This window comes from Stegodyphus dumicola, chromosome 9 (assembly GCF_044657685.1).
Source record: "Stegodyphus dumicola isolate Sdum_Otavi_A_Nest chromosome 9, ASM4465768v1".
NCBI classification, from domain to species: Eukaryota; Metazoa; Arthropoda; class Arachnida; order Araneae; family Eresidae; genus Stegodyphus; species Stegodyphus dumicola.
In genome coordinates this window covers 56,370,141-56,393,484 of record NC_140776.1, presented here as the reverse complement: position 1 = coordinate 56,393,484, position 23,344 = coordinate 56,370,141, and the positions used below count along the sequence as shown (strand labels likewise).

Genomic DNA, 23,344 nt, shown 5'->3' with positions numbered 1-23,344 from the left:
CAAAGGGATAGCAACTGAAATCATGCAGTATTGTTCCTAAAATCTGAATTATTTCGTCCCCCCCCAAAAAAAACTGGAAAATGAAGGAAAAAGAAGAAAGAAAATTGTCACATCTTTCCATCCTTTCTCAATGAATCTTTAAGCTGCGAAAATGAAGAGAACGACGCGGATGAGCATTTTGATCGTAAATTTCGCAAAGTAGATCGAAGAAAACCATAGGATGGCTGAAAGGTCTTTCAAAGGTGACAAATGTTTTTGTTATTTCCACAACTCAGTCTAATATTCTGTTATATTTAGTACTATTCAGAGGTATAATGAATATGACTTAGTTGATACTATAGTGAATATGACAACAATTAACCTGTTAGATGTTGTTCGTCATTTCCCGAATTTTTGGGCTTTTATATAAGAATAATTTCTTTGCTCTTTATGTAAGCATTTAATTATTTGTTGTTTTTATTCACTAATGGAAATTTTAGAAAGACAAACTTTTAATGTACTTATTTTGAAGAAAATTCATTCGACACAATATAGAGATAAACATATTCCGTTCTTATTTTTTAAATTTAGATAGAATATGAAAAATCTTCCAAAATACTCCTTAATTTACTTAATGCACTGTATATGTTACACCATAAATTTATACTCGATATGTTTCACATATATAAATTCTGAATAAAATTTATTCAATGCAGCATTTAGTTAACCATCTTCATTCTTTCTTTTTTACATTTAGGTGTGAACAGCAAAATATTCCAAAAGATCTGTCTTCGTCCAAATGGAGGCCTCAGGATCATGGTCAAATAACTATCTCTCAGAAGAAGCGGCACTGCGAGTATTACTCTCAAAATAATGATTTCACACTTCTCGACAGTTTAGAATTGAGACCTTGCATTTTGACTGCAGAAATCTTCCGCTGTTCTCTTACATGGAGAAATCTTTCTGTATCTCAACTGTGTGAGTCTTATTCGGATCCTGTTTATGTAAATGGTAAGCTGTACAAGAACCTGCATTGTGCAGAATGCAATTATGAAATTTTGACATCGGCTAAATGTCAACCAGCGATTGTCGAAACTTTGTTAGCTACAGGGATGACTGCTGCAGAAATTTTGCAGCTGTGTAAAGAAGAAGAATTTGAGGACTGTTTAAATTATATACATGATGCTGGTCGTGGTAAAAGAATTCCTTTACGTTTCATATTCAATATACATGGGAAAATGTGCTTTCCAGAGCCGAATAAAATCTGCTGCGAAGGAGAAAAATACGATCCACGATCTGGACTCTGTCGCCCTTTTATTCCAGGAAATCCTCTAACATCCTAACTAAATAATATATAATAGTATAACTAAATCCTCTAACCGATGGGTCACATTTTAATTTCAGATTAAAGTGTAGTTGCCTTCTGTTATCTTGCTTTAAATAAATAGTTCACAATTAAAGAACTAACGAACCAAAAGTTATTCCAAAAAAAAAAAATTATTTCTTTAAAGAAATATTTCCATTTAAATAAGAATGGCTTCTGAGCATGGGAATAAAAAGGAGGGAGGATAGAATAAAAAGTAATTTTAAAAAGGCAACCAAGCTTTCAGACAGTTTATGTCGACAGTTTTTCGTCAAGCCAGTAAGCGGATTGAGTAATAGAGTGAAAACGTTTGACCCTAGTAATTTGATTCGAGTTCAGATCTCGAGGAACGAGCTGGCTGCATGGACATTTTCGAGGTTTTCCCAGTCTGTAATCTGAATACGAGCCAGTTTAGTTCAAAAGACACACCGTGAAGGCTAAACCTCTACACAGATAGCCCTCGTGTGCTTTGCCAAGGTATAAATAATTCAATACAAATACTAAACTGAGACTAAACAATATATATTCGGGGTTACAGAAGTGAGCCAAGCGCTACTTATTAAGGTAATGACTAAATTTCTGCGTTAATTACACTACAAAATTTTAATAATTAATTTAGCAAAATAATATTATTCTGATAAGAAAAAATAGGCTGTCAAGTATTATAACTAGTATAAACTATGCCTTAGATTAACACACATATCAGAATAACTTTGCAATAGAAAAATTTTTCTCTAAAGCATTTAAAAAAATATTGTCAGCTGCACGCCGAAGTTACGAATATGAGGTTTTGCTATATTTTGCTGTTTCACTCTATATCACTAACGGAAGCTTATATTTCAGACAAATGTAAGTATTACGTAGTTATTATTACTCTACATTTTTATAAAAACGATGTTCACAATTAAACTCGCTGCAATAATTTTACTGATTCGTAGTGCTTTTCTCGATGCAATAATTTTGCTGATTCGTAGTGCATACATAGGTAGCTATACAGTGTATTTGTTTTATCAGTACTCACAAATAATAAACAGATTGTATTGATTAAAAGAGCAATGAATATAAGTTTTAATTACATAGAAAAATATTTTACCGTTGTGTCCTTGAAAGCAATTATTGCGTAATGCAACCTTGGTAATTAACATGAATATACATATAAGGGTTATAATAAAGATTCAAGAGTTTGTGCCTGGAATTATTTTCAAACTTTTTGGCTAGAAATAACTTACGTTTACTGGGATGTGCGCTGAAAATCATAAACACGTTAGTCAAAATTATTCCTATTATTATATTCATAGTTTTAAACGAGGGTGTTTGATGCAGGTCTCCGATTCCAGAAAGCAGTAGAAGGTTAGCTTAACCCTCTGAACGTTATGACCGGCTTTATCCGGTCATCAGAAGTTTTGCTACTTGGCATATATTAGCTTATAATTTAAGATATTTTGCTTCCTTACTTTCTTTAATAATGTAAATATCGTCTTAATGAATGTAAGTTTATGAAAATACAGATTAAAATAAGTAATTATATAAACTCATTTAATAAATACTGTTTAAATAGCGATCTTCATGAAGGATCTAAAATACTGCCCCGCAAGAAAACATTTCCGAGTTGAACGTTGGCTCCGAGTTGAATGTTAGCTATGCGGTTTCTGAGGCTAAACAGTCAAGTAGGATCTGATACACATTGTTCAACCTCCAATAAATGAGCGTCAGGGATGACAGGGAAGATAAAAATAAAGGCAATCCTTGGGCCAATCTGACAATATTGCTTTACAATATAGCATTACCTTACGTGGTTTGCAACGCTGAGCCTCCAGTTTGCAAACCTACGGTAAGGCTGTCGAGAAATGCTTGTTTTAAAAATTCTGATTGTAGTGATGTTAATATGATACTCTTTGCGAAAGAATGTCATTTACATTTGAATTGCATTACTTTATAAAATTTCTGGATCTGCTCTTAACCAGAGGTAAGAAGATTACTTATTTCTCTGGCTTACTAAATTCATGCTGTTGTATTTCCAAAACAATACCCACAAAGCACAATAAAACTGCTTAGCATAAATGCATGCTTGTTCCATATGCAAATTTCTTTGTGTTGTAAAAACTATTCAAAATAATCTGAATCGATGAAATTACATTACCCACAAAGCAATACCCACAAAGCACAATAAAACTGCTTAGCATAAATGCATGCTTGTTCCATATGCAAATTTCTTTGTGTTGTAAAAACTATTCAAAATAATCTGAATCGATGAAATTACATTACCGAATTTTATATTTGAATATGTAAAATGCTACCTGGCTTAAATTGAGGGAGTTTGTTGTGAAAGTCTTTTTCAAAGAAAACCTCGATAATACACATATAGCCAGACCAATTGCTTTGATTAGCGTCCTCATCTGACAAGCAGTGTTCAGGGGTCTCATACACTGGACTTTTGAAGTTTATGAAATGTTAACTGTCAAAGACGAAAATTTCAAAAGCTAGGTTTGAAGACGCCTGTTATAAAAACAGGCGAAACATTTTAATCTCGAATACGAAAATTTTAGTTTAATAATAAAAAAACAATAGCCTACCTATATCATCGCCCCATGTATGTCCAGAATGTTCAGTTTATGAAATTTATCCTGCTGGATATGCAAATTTACTTCAAAAATAAAAATAAATTAATGTAAATAAATCACCTGAGTTTTTGCGTTGCTATGATTAAGTCATTCTGTATAATATACGATACCTCAATTATACCTCAATGATATGTTGACTTATTTAAAGGCCAATTTAATGTATTAAATACTTTTTGTTGATTTTTAAGTTGTGTGATATTTAGTTTTATGATTTTTTTGTATACTTGAGTATTATATTTTTACAATAAAATTTTTTGATTACTAAAATTTTTTGCGTTACTTCTAATTTATTTTCTGTTATTTTCCCAATATAACTTACATTTTTATATTCTTAATATTTAAAACAAATTGTCTCGAATCTCACAAGTGAACAAGATAATTCAAAAGTACTATAGAAGCTTCTCGAGGTTCATCTCTGAAAACGAGACCAGTCAGGTACATTCAGTCTATCCCGGGCTCGACACCACAAGCATTATTGGCGGTGAGCGGTAGACATTGTAAGAGATGTCGAAAATGAAGTGCACGTTCCGCCAGTGATCGTCTAATCGTTTTTACTCGGGATCAAACATCCTGGAGATATAGGCTAGGCTCCGCTGAATGCTGGAAATTATAACTCTTGGTATGCTTGGCTCCCCCGGGGGTTGACGTAGAGAACTCTGCAAAGCTATTGGCTAGAATCTGCACCTAGGCAGTCTCGGCCATGAGGGTATAAGATTTATGAACTTGGTGGCTCTGAAGGCCCCGGAAAGGTCACTTATTGGCCGGGCCGGTGGTCTGGCACGTCCTAGCGCGGCGTGGTTCTAGTAGGCAGGGGGTAGCGTCCCCGGGTTCGCTGCGTATTGTCCCACTGCGACGGGCAGCCCGAGCGGCTGGTTGTTAGTAGAAACGGAGGACGTGGGCACCATCCCTCCACCGTTAAGGTTAACCGGCAGTAGCACAATATCCGCCCTTATCTAGAGTTGACCAATTGACCACGCGGAGGTCACGAAGCGCCCAGACCGTCCCATTTGCAGTTCTGCTGACCAATCCACCGGCAAGGGTGCACTCCCAGCCAGCTGCCCAGGCCTAGTATTTATTGGTTCTAATCAAAGAATACATGGCCATACAAGGGCTTATCGCTGCGCTAGCGTAGTAATACATATCAAAACTTACATTTAAATACTTGAGTTTGATACGCGCATAAGGACACATATGATACGGTTACAATGAAATGTGTGCAATAGGGAATTAAGTCCTAAGTTGCTATCGTGATTACCTGCTAAATTCATACATAACAGACATGGTACGTATCCCAGTGACACACACCTAAATTAAGTGTGGCACGGTTGAACAAATTTACACACAAATGCATAAGTGCTTGTCATTAAATAAGAATACTATAGACATATCAGTGCTGTGGGTTGCAATTGTGAATACCATTACTGTACATAGAAGTAACCTGCTAATTTCATGCATAACAGTAATGCGAATTTAAGTATCATACAGTTGAACAAATTTACACATAATAATGCATACAGTACATGTCATTAAATAATTTTAACATAATCAATGCTGTGGGATCTAATTATGAATGCCATTAAATTACATAGAGTATTTACATAGAAGTAGCCTGTTAATTTCACTCATAAAAGTCATGCGAATTTAATTATGATACTGTTGAACAAAGTTACACAAAAATGCATACAGTCCCTGTCATTAAATAGGAATAATTTGGACATAATCAATGTTGTGGAACGCAATTATGAATACCATTAAAGTACGTAAATTATTTACGTAGAAGTAGCTACTGGTGGGTAGCAAATTAACGACCAGTGCCGTCTGGTGAATGGGCGGGTGAATTTTTAAACTGCTATCCAACGGCTACAGATACTGATTAAATTTTCCTTTACTATTTAAACAAAACTATGCTGGACTAAGTGCTTTTTACTGCTGGATATTAAACTCACAACCATTACAGAGGATGATATGGATATTTATTATGGGTAAATTTAAGATAAACTTCATTAAAATTTCTAGAAAAACTGACTAATTATTTATCTTTGAGAAAGTCTTCTGAAATTCAAAATTGAAGTATCCTTTTAAAATAAAATCGTCAAATAATTATATTTCTTCAATATATAAAGCATAAAAACAATTGTTTATCTAATCGGTTTTGCTTTGATATGTTCCCCGCTCCTAAAATACTGCTTTGTTCTTTGATGTTTTATACGGCGTATGTGATATCAAGAAACACTGTATATTGTTTTAGAAATACGTTCCCACCGACATATACTACTGTCAGATGGCTGATTTCATGCTAAAAGAGAATTTATGTATGGAAATGATCCGTACCTCCTTTTCCTGTATTTCTCATAAAGAAAACAGTAATCTTACAGAAAAAGGATCTAGATATTTAACGTTTTCTTAAACCTATCCCATTGTGATTTCTGTACGTGATGCTGAAAGTTATTCGTGGAAAGGAGGATTTGATATTTTGATCTTGAAGAAGTCGTTTTAATCGCATTCAAACTTGGAAAGCATTTAAGCAGCTCCTGCTAGAGTGTAAATGAATGAATGGTGGATTACTTACACCTGAACGCAATCTATTTTAAAACAATTACAACATTCTAAAAGATTCCATTCGTTTGTCGAATTGAAAGATTCCATTCGCATGTTCTATTCTATCTTTTTTTTTTTGTTTTTTTTTTTTAATAAAGCTGATTTTATAAAAACAAATATTTGAATAGTTTTTAATTTCCGTCAAAAGAGCATCAAGATATGCTACATGAATGTTTCTCATATAAAGAATTAGAAATAGTATTTTAATGCCTGAGGTTCCGATGAAAATTTACAAAAATTAATGCGTTTTTGTGTGCATGCGATAGTGTTAACATTGATTAGAATATCCAAGCATCTAGCGTCTGTGTTTCGAATCCGGAAGAAAGCAGGGTGGTTTTTCACGTTTCTCATTACAAAATATTTAACGCTACCTACGAGTTTTACGATGTTTATAAACAATTTTAAGTACTAAAATTTTTCTTTTGCTTCAATTTTTCATGTTCATACGCTGGAAATATCAGGAAGAATTTGATCTTTAAAACAGAGTATGCAAGATTTTGATTATTCAAGCCAATTACATAAACCTCATGCATAGAATATCATGATTTAAATTCGTTAAATGAAAATTACTTTGTCTGATTGATTTTACGCTATTCTTCATGTTTAGAAACAGGAATGTGACAAGCCTGACAAAATTTGATGTGACAAATTTCACATCAAATTTTGTCAGCGGCCAATCCAATTACAAGTGTAAAAATGTGGTTTTGAAATTATTTTGTTTGGTTATGCTCCTGGTAAATATAAATTGTGTTCACCTCATCTGTGAATATCTTATTGGATAACTTATTCATCTGTGAATAGCTTATTCATTCCAACAGTGTCTTTAAATTAAAGGCCAAATCCTTTTTTTTACCCAGTATTGCGACCTAAAACAATAAAACTCCAACTATACGGATAGTCTATTCTGTAGGCAAGACCAAAAAGAAACTTAAATATTTTAAAAACTTTCATTGCTTTAAATAACGTAAAAATATAATAAAGGAAAATTCGGTCACTTTAAGACGGAATTAAATTATTAACAGCATATAACAGACGCACAGATTGTCAGACAGAGCGTACATTGTTGGATTAATACAAATATGTAGTTTATAAATATGTATAGATGACAAAGAAACTGTGTAGTATATATTCTGTAAATAATGTCTAATGTAATTTTTGCTAAATATTCAAAACAAATTTTGTAAGAAATAATTAGAAAATTATTTTTTTGCATAATTTTAGTTAACACTGAGCATAGGACTATATGTATAATTTCAGGCCTGCATAAAAATACAAACTTAATTTATTTAGCTGAAGTTGAAGTGAATTGAATATTTCAACAAATAACGAGTAATTACGTTGTTTTAATTTTGTCTTTGGTCAACTATCTCCAACACACAAAAATTATTTAGGGAAATAATAGATAAACGTAACATCACAACATACGCATACTGTAAAACCGTTGAAAGTTTATATGTTCAACAAAATGGCTCAATAAAAGACGCTGCTGAAGCGTACGACGCCATTTATTTAGCTTCGCATTTAAAGCGAATTTATGAGATATCAACTTCCCAAAGAAGACTGTAATTTTGCATAATCTCAAGGCTTGAGTTCAGGTTTATTTAAGTTTTTTATATACTACATCCGCATCTGGAGGAAAATTGGCAGGATTTCGGCCAACCTTCGTGGTTGACAGTTGAATGTAATTTCAGGCCTGCATAAAAATACAAACTTATATATATTTTACTTTTTGATTTACATAAATAAAAATATATAATATTTTTAGCAGTGATTTCTTGTTGAAACATAATATGAACAAATAAAGAACTCAAATTCTTTGCAGAAAATGCGTACTTGACCCACAGAAAAAAATAAAATTATTACTTGGATTTTTTGAATACCCAAATACGTTGTAGTCGTATTTCGTCTCGACATTTGTAGTTCTGTTTCATTATGAAAAATAGTTATTATTTACATTCGAATTATACTATCTAAAGTTTTACGTTACGTACTTGTTCGCAGAAATCTTGTGCTTAGTACTCTTATTATAACAGAGTTAATTTATTAAACTACGTCTATATAACATTCCTGTGCTTAATTATCGTCTTCGCATGTACTAGAAATCTACTCGCTAAGAAGACAGACAAGTAATGTAACTAAACAGAGACGTTTGTAAAAAATCTATTCTTATTGTTCAACCGAAATTTATCAAAAGCAATACATCGCTACTTACTAGCTCTAAAAAATTCGGATATTTAAATACCTATACTAATGTCTAAAATAAGGGTTACAAATACAAAACATATATCTAAAAAAGTAATTGGTTTATTACAATGACATTTTGTACACAGTTGCCTAATGTTGAGCTAACAAGAATTTAAAAAATCTGATGATTACACCACATGACTTCCTTGTACGGAATAATAATTATACGCATTTTTTCTTGCATTTCATTTAAGCTTATTGGATTGAATTAAATCTACTTCGCCGACAGCGCATAAACCACAATAGAATAAATGCATTCTTTAAAGTTCACTCTAGTATTTGTTTACCATAGCGACACTCTGGCGCTAGTTTAACTTAACAGTATTAATAATTATATAACACTTAACTTATATAATAATTATATAACGGAAACTAAGTTAACTGTTATATAATCCAATAATTATATAACAGTTAACTTATATATTTCGTTGATATTATAACTCATAATGCACAAAATTTATATCATTTAAAGAATAGAATTATCTAATCGTTGCCACATGTTCTATTCAAATACTATAATAAAGCTAGAATGATGTATAAAAACAATTAAGCAAACAAAACAAAAAAGAAACAATTTTTCACAGACGATTGAGTATTTCTCATTTAATTAATTCTGTTCTCACTTCGCGAGAAGGCAAAAGTACATAAAATCTCAAAATATCTATATTAAAAATTACGAAGTAAATCTCAAACGCCTATTTCCTCGAAAAAATTCCAGAAAGAATTAAGCATGATTTAATTGGCAATAATAAATTAATGCGTTATCTTTGTTGTTGCGAAGCTAAGTTTCTCTAGATTGGCAACAAATCCTCTAGTCTCCTGTTTCAAATATAAACATCAATGGCCGCCATTAAAAACAGGCTTAGCGGCAATTAAACAACTTTAAAATTGCTGATAATTCTAAAAATATTGCACATAGATTTATTAAAGGCATAAAATCTTTAACTGGAAGATAAAAACAACATACTTCAATCATTTTTAAAGCAAAAAATGTACAATTTACAAACATATAAGAGTAAAGAAACTGAGATTACTGAGCCGGGTAATAGAGTGGATATATATATAAATATATTTATATACGTTTGATGCGGCCAATTGCAACCAAAATACGAGGTGCACATTTACATGTTATACCAGTCCTGTATACAAAATTTCAACGTTCTGAGGCTACTCGTTTTTGAGGTATGCGAGATACGTACGTACATACGTTCTTACAGACGCCACGAAAAATTCTCTTCAGAATTAATTTTAAAGCAGTTTTATAAATTTTTTGAAGGAAAAGAGTATTTTATTCTGTCCTTACGTACAGATATGACGCAAAAACATCGTTAAATTGCATTCGATAGCGGTCAAAATGGATATTTTCATTGAAATATGCTGCCTGAAACTTTTCGCGATTACAATACTTCCTTTTTACTTCGTACAAGGAAGTAAAACAGAGAGATACACGTTTTGCGATATGCAAAGGCAATTAAAAATGATTGGAACCTGATATCTTATATTTTCAGAATTTCTGGCTAGTAAAGAACGTGAAAATTGTACAAAATTTTATATTCCACTTAAGGACCCTTATATCACAAATGAGGTTCTTGATTCTATTTTGCGGCAACAGAACTCATTGCTCTAAAAGCGAAGATTTTAATGCCTAGAGTTTTGACGTTGAGCAATTATTCTTTCTGAAAATTTCCAAACATTCCTTATAATATTGAAGTCTGGCGACCTAGGTAGCCAAGCCATACGGTGAATATCCTCTTTTTCCAGGAAGTCACCGAGCAATTGATCTCTGTGTGGACTCGTATTATCATCCATAAAAATAATTTTTTTCTCAACAGTTCCATGAAAAAACTTTGCTTAAGATTCAAGAAATTCATTCATTTAATGATTTGAGATCACCGTAGTTGCATCGAAGATACAGAGTAGCCTGATCCTGTCCAACGTGGTATCTTCCTGTATAAGGATTCTACTTCCACAAAAAATGGTCGATCTCCTTTACGCTGAAGGGATGATAGTATATAGGCCTTATTAATTTAAAATTTGACAAGAATCACACTGTGTACTGAATCTTGACTCATCAGTAAGAGGACATGGCTCCAATCATGTTGTTTTCAAGAATGGTATGCTTGGCTCCACAAAAGACGGGTTCTCTTCTGGGAACTATTCAGGAAGACACTTTAAGTAGGAGAACATAAAGAGCCTGTTTTTCTAGGGCGTCTATATACATTTTACCGCCACCCAGTCGGTATGGTAGTCAGGGAAGTTGACTGCGATGCCAAAGGGTCTGGGTTCGAATCCCGGAGAAGGCATGGTTGTAACTGTCTGTCCCTTCATAGGAAAGGCGATGGTGGCCCACGTATTAGGTGCCTCCATAATAAAGAGACCACCACATCTGGCCATAATGGACTGGATTACATTTGTAATTGTTTCCAATCTGTCATTGGAATATATATATATATTTACATTTTACCTGGAAGTGTTGCTCCAGAAAGAGTAAGGAAGATCTGAGAGAGATGTCAAGCTGTCATCCCTCTATCCTAAGACAGAGGGATGACTGTCAGCGTTACTAACGACTCTGACTTCCATACCTAATCGACCGGGCTCTATTTCCGGACAAGACACAGATGTTTATAAACGTACAATGTCCGTGAGAAAAGGGGACACTCAAAAGACACGGCGAGGCGAAATCCTCTCGTGAGGCTGATGGTGTGGAAAGAAGAGTGAGAGACCTCCGGACCGACGGGGTTGTTCTATTTGGTATACTGGTGATGGTACCCATAATTTCGTATTGTTCGTGCCATAACATAAATACCAACATTTTAAACACTCGTGAACATCAATCTACCTCCACTTGAGAGTAGACAGCATCTAGACTAACTATGGCTGTGTTTACGATCCTGTATTAGAATGGCACCGAAATGGATGAATCACTTTCGATTTTAAATATCATTGATAAATCCAACCACTCTCGGTCTATTTAAATCAAACTGCATACATTTAATAATAATTTATTCACACGTAAATGTTTAATAATAAACCAGCAACACAGATAACCTTTAAAATAAGAATTACAACAGTTATAGGTCAGCTATATTTTTAGCGACCGAATTCTTCCGACGAGAAATCTCAAAAGCGTCTTGCCAACGCAGGGCAACGAAAAGTAGAATTTATAACCCTTTCCGGTTTGTTTTTGTTTTGATTTCAAAAAAAAGGTAGGCAGTCTAATTAGGCCTAGAGGAGTACACAAGTAAAATTTTGTGAAGATACCGCTTATCGTTTTAATTCTGTGGATGTGCCCAAGTGGCACACCGATTGAATAGAGCTTCGAAAAGAGTACTGAAACGAGCATTGTTGTCAATGAACTGACCGATGAGATGTGGAGAAACAAAGAATACAGACTCTCAGTTGTCCTAGATTATCGGTGAGCCCGGTCTGGGTACATCTAAGGTTCGCCGTTTGATTTTGGCAAGATTTCAAGGTAAAAATTTAAAACTAATATAGAATAAGGAGATTAGCATGCAATGAAAAAAATAGCATAGAAAGTTCTTTTCAAACAATTCCTTTTATACCCTAAAAAATACCTGGAAGATTTCTTTGAAAAATGAGGGTCTTAAAAAACTAAACATGGCTAAAATATATGGACTGGTTTGTGTTGAGCTGCCATCTGCTATAAATAAAGAAGGTTCAGAGTAACCTATAAATCCTTTTTCATTCAATTTTTCTATGCGTACAGAAGGAAATTTTTAGGTTTGTCCAGACTGGACACACTGTGCCGCAAAGGGTTAATTCGATAGGCGTGGAAATAGACAGGCTGTTTATCTCAGTTACGGCCTATACAACTGCGAGAGTAAATTTTAGCTGAAATCGGGCAGTATTTTGGTTTTTCTTAAAAGAAACACAGTTCCGTAGAAGGAAAAACGGTCACTTGCACTGTTTTTACGTACTTTTTTAACACCGACTTATACTTATATTACATTTACCATTCCTCAAATTATGTATGAGGTCAATTTTAGAAATATTACTGGTTTCTATTTTGAATTCTTCCAAGACATGTATTTGTATTTTCGAATTTGGACACTAGTATACAGTACAGATGATGACTTTCAACGTCTCATCCACCCTAATCCAGCTACCGCGGCATCCAGCTAATTCTCTAAAATGCACTAAATCCTTCACCAAAATGCAGATCGACCGTCAGATAAATGTCGCACAGACAAATAAATTTCTGGTTAAAAATAGACAAATAAATTTCTGGTATAAATAGCGAGTGATTGTATAGTTGAGAGCAGGATTTGATCCTGCTCTCAACTATACAATCACTCGCTATTTATATTCAGCCTAGTTAGCATTCTGGAGACGGTCCCGGAAATACGGACTAATGTGTAAAATTATATAAATTTTATAAACATCAGTGAAGTTTTGAAACTTATTTGCCATTATAAAGGTTTAGAAATGCAAAGAAAATTGCTAATAAAATATGGCATATTGCTAATAAAATATCACACGATTCATTTTGTCTAGATGTTAAACTCTACTAGTAGCCCTGTGAACAATTAATTCTTTCTATGTGCTTCTGTGATGCATTGTTTAGGAATTCGTAATTTGAAGACTCAAGTGTGTTTTTCGTGAAAAATATCTCTAAGATTTCTCATTCCATGCAAACGCTCGCAATCTTTCTTTATTAATTACTGGAAATGCTGTGACCGATTTTTATATTTCTTAATAGCTTGTTCGCCATCCAATTTTTTTTTCTAAGAGAGAAACTGCAACAAAATCTTACCAAAACGTGATATATAATGAATCTTGGCAAAACTGATTACACGTTTTTGCAAGTGTATTAAGATTTTTCGCCCATGCGTAAACGCATGGTAAGGATCAGCTCGTTGTGGGTAGACTGAAAGTGGAAATGATATTTTACATGACAGTATACTTATATATCATAAAGAATTCTTTTTAAGTTCTGACTTATACATTTTACATAAAAGAATGCATCGATTTGTTACCCGTTGACGATGAAAACCGATTTGAAAAACAATCTAAGTATATTCGAAATGCCAGTATATTTAATATAAACAGCAAAATAGTTTATCCTGCTCCCTTGCTGAGCCATAAATTCGCTGATTTATGAGGCCTACGCGGATTTTCCAAGACATTTATCAGATTCGAAGCACAAAACATAAAATGCCACGCACAATGATAAGTATTTTAGGTTTTCTTTTAAGAACTATAAAATGAAAATTATTCATTTTCTATATACAGAGTAGCAAAGGAATAACTTTTGTCATTTTAAGTAGCAGTAGAAATATGCATTCGAGTTTGTATTTCTTTCTGCATACAAAGAATGATAGCTTTTCAAAAAAGATAAAATTTAAAGGACAAAACTTCTAACCTTTATAAGCTGGCAGTAACCTTCGACAGAGAAGTTTTGTTCATAAACGACGTAACCTGTATTATTTAGACTATAGGAAAACACATTAAGTTACCTGTCTAGGGCAGAGGTGCTTCAGTCGAGGATTTTCCAAACTTTTTTCAGTTTCTTGAATTCAACTCATAATAAAGTGTCAGTTATTTATCTAAAAGTACACTAGTTCGCTCTTTAATATTACTCGTAAACTTCCTACTACGTTTTAAAAGTATTCCGGACTAATTCATAAATGGCATTTACGGCATTCTTCATGGCATTCTGGACTAATTCATAAATTTTTCCCGTACGGTGTTTAAAGTGAATGTTGCAGATCCTTAGGCCTTCTTAGATTGTTTACAGTTAATGGCGTCACTATTAGTGGAAGAATAGGGCTTTCATTTTTGAATTTCATATAGTTGTGTTGTAATTTCCAAAATTTCATGAAATATGCCTTTGCAATGAGATTCTTATTCATTTAGTTCAGCTACTAGACAAAATTTCAACTTTCAGAGGACAAAGAAGAATTACCATATATTTTCGGCTATAAGCCTATCCACGAATATGCTGAGGGGAAAAATTTGCTCCAAAAATTCAACCTAAATGGAAAACCCGTCTATAAGCCGAATTTTAAATTATCATCTAAATCTAGCTATATATATCGCTAAAAGCGAGATTAATTAGTCGCATAATTTAGTTTAATAGATTAGATTAATTGAATGTGGGTACAGATTTGGATTTCGGTTCTCATTTAAAAATAAAGATAAAAGAATTGTAAAATGAAAAGTTTCTCTCTTCTCCTAACTTTCAAACACAGGACGATGAAATTATTAAATATAAGAGATGATATTCATCTACATTTTCCTTTGAAAGATTAAAATCTCCAAGAATAGCAAGCAAATTTCTAGTCGAATACTGATATTGGGAATGTCTATTAAGTGTAGTAAGATTAAATAAAAATGCTATTATTTTAATTATTCAATGTATAATGTTATTTTTGTGTTCGAATGCGTATAAAGCAACCTTCAAAGCACAAAGATCAAAACACTGGCAAATCATTCTTCGCTTACACGCAGAAGTATATGGTAGCCGATTATATATATATATATGTAAACATTTTTGACAAGGAGCGATTTCAGTTTGCTTGAAATCCCAGATATGTTTTCAAAAGACCCAAGTATGCAATCATGTCAAAATCAAACCTCCATCAAGAATAAGAAAAATTTACTGATATATCACTCGTCTCTAGCCTTGAAGTTTATTTTACGTTTTTTCTTTAAAAGAGATTTGAAAACGGTTAAGCTTTTCCATCATTATTTATTTGAACCAAATAGTTTCAATAGTATTTGTTGTCATGGAAACACATGCAGGTCCAAAGGGTATACTCCAAGAAAAAAAAAGAGGACACATCTTCCTAAACTATGCTGATACTATTTAAAAGTTTAATTAAAAGGCTTATCCAGTCTTCCACTCGAACATCAGTTTTAAAGCAAAATATACGCACTGATAAAAATACAATTTATCTCTCTTTTTCAAGTAAGAATATTTGAGTAAATGCTTCAGTTAATCTTCTCTCTCATTAAAGAGTTCTCAAGTTTTAAGATAATATATTTTAATATATTTTGAGATTCCGAAATGTAAACAGTATCACTGTGACCAAACATAACATATATGCAAATTTTATTGATTGTTTTAATGTTTCTGGGATTCAGAGTTGTATAAAATTTATCTGGAAGTTAAGAGAGTTTAAGTCAGAAACATTTCTATTCTAAACCAAAATTTCTGAAGCAAAATTCAGTATGAGGTCCTGTCTGTATAATGATAGAAAACAAATTATGTTGTAGGGTTTATATTTATTTTAACTAACATTTATTTTAAGCTAGCTTTCCTGTCAAGCCTTTACTTTCCTCTGGAATTGGCAATGCCAGAGTATGTAAATTAGTAGAACGCACAGAGTATTCAAATTTTAGCAGAAGTAAATTGAGTTAAATAGAAGGTAAACGAGATTGTAAGTGTGCTTCTTGAATCACGAGCGTGAAGGTTGCTTGGTAGAAAGTTTAAGAACTGCGCGTTTCGGCCTGTGTGCCTATTTCGACAGTTCGTTGAATCTTTCAAATTCTTAATCAGAAAGTTTGCTGAATCTCAGCTGTATCTTACAACGCGGTTAAGTTAGTTACGATTATAGAGCCTCGTAGGTAGTGACTAACATTTATTTTTAGTTACATTTTTGTCTATTTTATTCAACCGCCGGGTCGGAGTAGTTTGTGAGCGTCAAGTGAACGCAACTGTGATTTCTAAAGTGAAATAAAAAGGGATTTAAACCCTTCTTACGAGTTTGTGTAATTTCCAGTTCATGTCAGTCACTACTACTGTTGCTGACAAGTTGGGGCCTCTCAACATCATAATGTTAAGTCTAGTTGTGAAAGAAAATCATATTACAGTTTAAGAGAAACTTTCAACCAAAACGTATCATATTTATCTTAATTTTTAAAATAAAGGAAAAACAGAAAGTAAATTATGTTAATTTATGTCTCATTTATTGTAAGAAAATCCATGAAACGGCCATTTTAAGCTTTAAACGAATGAGAAATTATTTCTGTCTGCAGATTTGTACTTGATAAAAATGATAGTAAGGGAAAACGGCAACCAGTAAAATTGTAATAATGGGTAAAATTATGTAAAAGCGTAAATGGGCTTTACATAATTAGGATTGTATATTTGTGAAAAAAATGAAGTATAGCTTAAATATGGGAACATTAGCTTTAAGTTAAATAACACAAACAGAGCTTCGGAAAATTAAAAAAAAAAAAAAAAAAAAAAAAAAACAGTTTAAATAAAGTTTATTTAAACTGTTTTTTTTTAAGACTAATTAATGGATTTTTTTCTACCTTTTACTACTATGTTATGTTTTGTATGAGGTTTGCGAACTATTTAAAGTTTTTTTGCTTATTATGTGCTTCGCCCTTAGGCACTACACTGAAAGGGAAGGATGCTCCGTGGATGTCTTTTTAAGGGAAACTGACTCGTATCCACGTTACACATGGGGAAAACCACGAAAACGTCCATGAAGCCAGCCGGTTCGCCGGAACTCGAACCCCTGACCGAACTACCAGTGTTCAGCGGCTTTTAGCGCTCGGCCACTGGTGGGCCTATGTAAAGTATTTGAAGCATTCTTTTAGAAAAAATAAGTAAACAACTGTTTCAAATAAGCACAGTAAACTTTCTGCTAATTCATTAAAATATTAAGATATGTAAATTTAGCTCCAAACACATGAATCTAAATAATCTACATATGACATCGTTTTTGGTTTTGACACGTTATTTTTAGCAAGATTTCTCTAGATTAAAATCATATGCTATAATACCATTATTAAGTGAAAAAATATTAAAATCATTTGTTATTAATTTTAGTCAAATCTTCTGATACATTGCAGGGGATAATTTTTCATCTTTAAAGTATTCAACTTTTCTCAGCCTTTATTAAATTTATACTTTAGAATCTAATAATATTATTCATGATGACAACTGTGTGAAATTGATTCTCCTACTCGTATTTCTTAATCAGAACTGAAAATAGGAATAATTTTAGTGGTCTTCTTTCTCTAAAACTGTATTAATAGCGAAATAATTAAATAAATAAATCCAAACATTTTTCAAAATTTCGGCATTTGTAAATAATTCTGGAATTGCTCTTAATATATTTCATTTCTTTCATTTTTTTTTCGCGTTATAGAAATGGCATATCCTTTCAGAAAACGTTTGATTTTGTGTCAAAATACTTGTATTAGAACAATGCTATATATAAATCTAATACATATACTAAGTCGCACTGTCGAGGCATGAAAAACGCAAGTTGAATTTCGTCAATTGGCAGTAGAGCGGGAGATATAGAACTGCCCACTTTTTTTTTTCGCAGTGTACGTACCATATTTACTCGCCTTTGTCAATTTCTGCCTTTATGCAAATTTTAAGGTACAAAAATAGAAAGTGGAGAAATATGCAAATAACATAATTTCCGAAGCACGCGGTTATAGAAAGAAAATTTAACAAATTTAATTAAGTATTCATGGATAAACTACTGGTAATGATTACCCTATTTTAAAAGAAAGCTGTAATCCAATAAGAATACGTAGTATTATTATCATTATCTAGTAAGACATCTTCATTTTTATCCCCTTGTATCCTGAATCTCGCCAGCTCTTATTGTTGTCCATTGTCACTTAGCCCTAAATCATGTAATGCTGCTCGAGCTACTGTGTGTGTCGTATGCTACAGCTTGCAAGTTGTCGCCACTACCACCGTTGTCATTATCTTCGTCATCATTCAGCCTGTTTTGCCACATTGCAGTAGTGTTCAGAACTGTCAAGAGTATCAGATATCTCTTTTTCTTGATGCTCTTCACTATTACTGCTTCATTAAGACCATGGACTCTAAATACACGAGTAAATCAAATAGATGAAAACAACCACTACATAGATGAATTCATTTTAAAATTTAAGAAAGTCAGCTTACTGACCTACTAAATTACGTGAATATCTTAAAAAACGTTTTTCAAAACATTGCTCTAAAATGCTAAGGTAAAAATTATGCGAGTAAATATTCTTATAAAATTATTTGTTTTTGGCAGAAGAGTAAATAAATAAAGGGATAGTAAATATTAATGAAAGGGATATTAAATATTAATGTATACATTTAGCTCAGTATTCGACAATACCCCTGCAGTTAATATTATCGAAATTAATGATAGGGAGTTTAAGCATTGATTTAGCAGCAAAGAAACTACAACAACTTGCATGTTGTTGTAGTATATGTGTACTGTTATTTTAGTTTAAATGACGTAGTTTGAAATATTATTTAAATATTGGCATCACTTAATTACATATTTTATGAATCATAAATTATGCACTTAGATATATACACAATTAAAAGTTTTTCAAGCAACTCCTGCTTTTTAAACAATTAGTTTCTTTTCTCTCAAATGACTTCATTGTATTCTATTTTGCAGTGAATCACTTTGTGATTGTCTCCGGTTCAAAACAGAATTTTATGAGTAAAGTACATGACGCTAATGTTGACGTCATAATGCATCTCTTACAGGTGCAATACTAAAGAAGGAAAGAAATTTGAATAATTTATGGATCATTTGGTGGTCTATGCTTCATAAAAAGAATCTCAAGATAGAAGTTTATGATTCAAAAAACGTTATTTAGAGTGTTTTTTACAGATCTTTTGAAACTGTGCATAATATTAGGTTGTTCTGACGTAGATGTCTTTATGCTTTATATATATTTTACAACGACTGGCTGAAGCTAAAAGATTCAAGTAGGATTTCAATGATCGTGTAGAAGAATATTTTAGATGGAAAATTTTCTTGTGTTGATCTGCAGGATCTTTAAAAGAGATCTTTCTTACAATAGAAGAATTATTAGTACTTAAATGTAAGTCAAAATGCATTTTATTTTATTATATTTTATTTATCTATATTTTCATAATTTATTTTACTTAGAACACAATAAATTATACAAATATGCATTTTGCTTAGGACTTCAGTTTAGAATACATTGAGAAATTTCACTTATTGAAGAAAATTAAAGCAAGTTTATTATTTTCAGAAAATTACATTAATAGGATTGCTAACTATATATATAGCCAATCAACAAAATTCTGCATGCTTAAATAGATCTCTTATTAAAGCGTTTATTTTACATAGTCCATTCATCAACCATAAATGTTAAATTTTAACTTGCATAAATGAAGATTTTTAATGTTTTCTTGTCATAGTTTCTTCTGTTATTCCAATCCGAATACTTTTTTCTATAAAAATCATTTTTCTTTTTGAGAAAAATTCTGTGTTTATTTTTAGAATGTAAGGTTCTTTAATAAGTGAATACATATGATTTAAAAAATCTTATGCAAATACCTTGTGCATTTGAATATGTATTAGACTGAAATTTTGAATTTCACTTTCCTAAGATTCGTATTTTTAATTTCTTCAAAATATTCAAATTAAATCATCAATTTATTAAAATGCTAATTAATTTTAAAATAAGATAATGGAATTTTTGGTACTACAAGCTATCGAATTTCTACATGTTAACGTTTTTAAACAAAAATAAAAATTATATTTTCGAAAATGAAAAAAATCTTCATATTTTAACTTCTCCCTGTTCTTAAATTGATATAGTAGATTACAATATAACATTTGAAAGAAAAGTAAAAAAAACACACAGTTGTGTCACCTGTAATTAGATTAAAATTACAGAAAGCCCTCTATTTAAAAAGCTAAAAAATTTACTGTTACAGAAAGTGTTCAGAATTCTTAAATTTCGAAATAATTTAATTAAAAACAATTTAATTAGATTAAAATTTTTTTACAAATAATTAATGCAATGAACACGAAATCAAATTATTATTTGACGTATACAAGGCATGAGTAAAACATTAATAGTTATTACTAGAAGTAATGAAGCGTACTTTAGTTAAAAGGTGCGTAGCAGCGAAACATTTTAATATTATGTCTTAAGATGCAGCAATTATTCCAAATTAATAATAATTAAAAAAAGATACTACCACCATTTTTCGAGAATATAAAGGGAAATATTGTGAAAGTACATTTAAAGTGTATGGTTTTATATTAATTATAAGTTAATTACACTTTTATTTAATCCGCATAAGTATTCTTTCATTTATCTAAATTTCTTTAACTAAAATTATGAAAAATATAATTCAATCAATTCTATTTATTTACATTTAATTAACATGGTATTTAAGTATATTTAAATACATTATTATTTCAGTACACTTGAGTACATAAAGACTGTAAATACATTTTAGTAGCATTTTAGTCATTTAAAATATTTTTGTATTTAAAGTATATATCTGTGGCCAACGTTTTTGAGAATAAAGACCATATAAGGAATTTTGTGGGCACAGTATATAGCACAATACTTTATCTATTCTTAATTTTAAAATTATCTATTTATTTCGGCATACAATACTCTGAAACATCATTGTGCATAGGCATGGCTTGATAAAATATAAACTTTCTCACTTTCTAATGAGTACATTTCAATTAAAAAATAAAAATTAGGTCTTAAAGGCTGGATTATAAATGAAGATCATTTAAGAATTTCTCCAGCGTAGCTATACTCTATTAAATATTGTAAACAGTTTCCAATACATATTTATTGCCTATGCAATAATTTTTCTGTATCTGCCAGCCTGAAATTTAGTACAGAGTTTTAGTTTGCTAAATATTTTAGTCTGTAAGCTAAAATTTTCGGTAATCACAGCTTATGAACATTTTAGTTAAATGTCCATAAGCTGTGATTACCAAAACTCATTTAAGCTGTATTGTGCTTTATATCTAGTCACTGCGTAATTAAATATAATTTCTAGTAAAGCGAAACCACACCTAAATAATTTAGTAAGCTTGTGGATGTGAATCGTGATCTGGATTCTATAACGAATCAAAGTAATCAAAGGTAATCAAAGCAGATGTTTGATTTCGTTCTTTCAAATTTTATTAAGAAATATGCCAAATACTCCTAGGCCCATTTCTGAAGAATTTCATAAAACAACTGCTGAATGCAAATAAAGGAAAGATATTTAACACAGAAACTGAGTTTCTTAGAGGTTGGAACTTAAGCAGAATGTGCGTTTTAAAATATGACGAAAAAGTAAACTTGCCCATAAATCTTCTTTCTCTTTTCAAAGGACTTTCGTATGCTTGGATGATTAGGATTATTTGAATATTTCGGGGGATATCTGCCGAAAGGAAGAGATAGCATCATGGAGATCTTTTAAAACTCGTATTCACATTACACTAGAAGAAATCCGCAAAACCTCCAGTACAGCCAGTCCGTTCGCCGGAATTCGAACTCGGATTCTTTGTCATTCAGTCAAACTAACAAAGTTCAGCGATTTTACTGTCCGGCCGCTAGCTTAGCTTTTTTCTCTGGAAGAACTGGCAGTTATAAATATTCCTAATTTGAATGTTGTCACACCTTTACAGCGGGGAAAGCCTAAAAACGTTTATAAGTTAAATTTTTATTTTTTAAATGTTGATTAAAATAAAAAATGTAGTTTTGATGTATACTTTAGAACAACCATGGGAGTCTTTTTACGTTCGGATGGTTGTTTCCTGTTTAACTGTCTGGCAAGAGAAAAGTCTTATGTTAATAATACTACTGAGAAAGGGAGGGAAAGAAGAAGGAAGAGGAAGAGGAGAAATAGGAAAAGAAAAAAAATAAGGAAAAAAGAATAATTAAAAAAAATATATTTGCCACTTCATTACATTCTAAGTGTAATTTGAACAAACAAAAATAGGAAGCGTATTTATAAATTTAGCAATAGAAATAACAAAATGACAAAATTCCAATTTAGCATCTCGCCTGCAGACACTTTTTGAAATACAGTAAAACTCCAATTGTCCGGATCAATTGGAACCAAACCCTATTCGGATAATCAAAATTTCGGATAATTGGATTTCTTCCGAAAGAAGGATCTACGCACATTTTAATTAATTACTGTGTGTACTGTATGTTTAAAATGGGAAGAAAAAAAACTATTTTTAAAGAAAAAGAGGTTTAAATTATTTAAAATGAAAACGCAACCCTCTTGCGTACGTATTACGTAGCGTACTTACAAGTGCTGAAAGTAAGCTGTTTGACGGGCACCGTGCTTAAAATTTCTCAGCCAGCCGTTAGCTGCTTTACAGGGTAAACAATCGAGTTTCTGAGCTAAGTAAGATTTCAGCTATTTCGTAAAGAATCGGACCCGAAATTGGGATAGAACGTTACTGCAAAAAAGCAATTGAAAGCGACATCTTCTAAGTTTTTGTTTGTTGCTGTATTGATTTTCTTGAAGAACTTCCATCTTTGTTTTCAAGCAGTGACACGAAATTTAAAAGTGTAGGTTTGCTCTTTTTAATGTCTGAAATCGTTGATTGTCCAAAACTACGTTTCCGTCTTAGCTTTTTTCTTAAACTCTGAAAGCGATTCGGATAATCAGCGATTCGGATAATTGGAGTTGTACTGTACTTGATATCATCTTTTCTTTTGTCATGCGCGCAAGTAACATTACAGTTTATTCCTGATTAATTGAGCCATGACAAAAAAAAATAATTTGTTTACTGTAGACTAT

The 23,344-nt window shown here is 31.9% G+C and overlaps 1 protein-coding gene across 2 annotated transcripts in view; it reads left to right on the top strand.

Moving 5' to 3' along the window:
* The window catches only part of LOC118183923 (uncharacterized), a 58,265-nt gene extending 54,035 nt beyond the window's left edge, over window positions 1–4,230 (top strand). For both annotated transcript variants that reach the window (XM_085823465.1, XM_035353537.2), the window contains one exon: window positions 737–4,230. In XM_085823465.1, the coding sequence (XP_085679591.1) occupies window positions 737–1,322 (586 nt within the window). In that variant the 3' untranslated portion in view covers window positions 1,323–4,230. The remainder of the gene's footprint in view (window positions 1–736) is intronic.
* The last annotated feature ends 19,114 nt before the right edge of the window (window positions 4,231–23,344 follow it).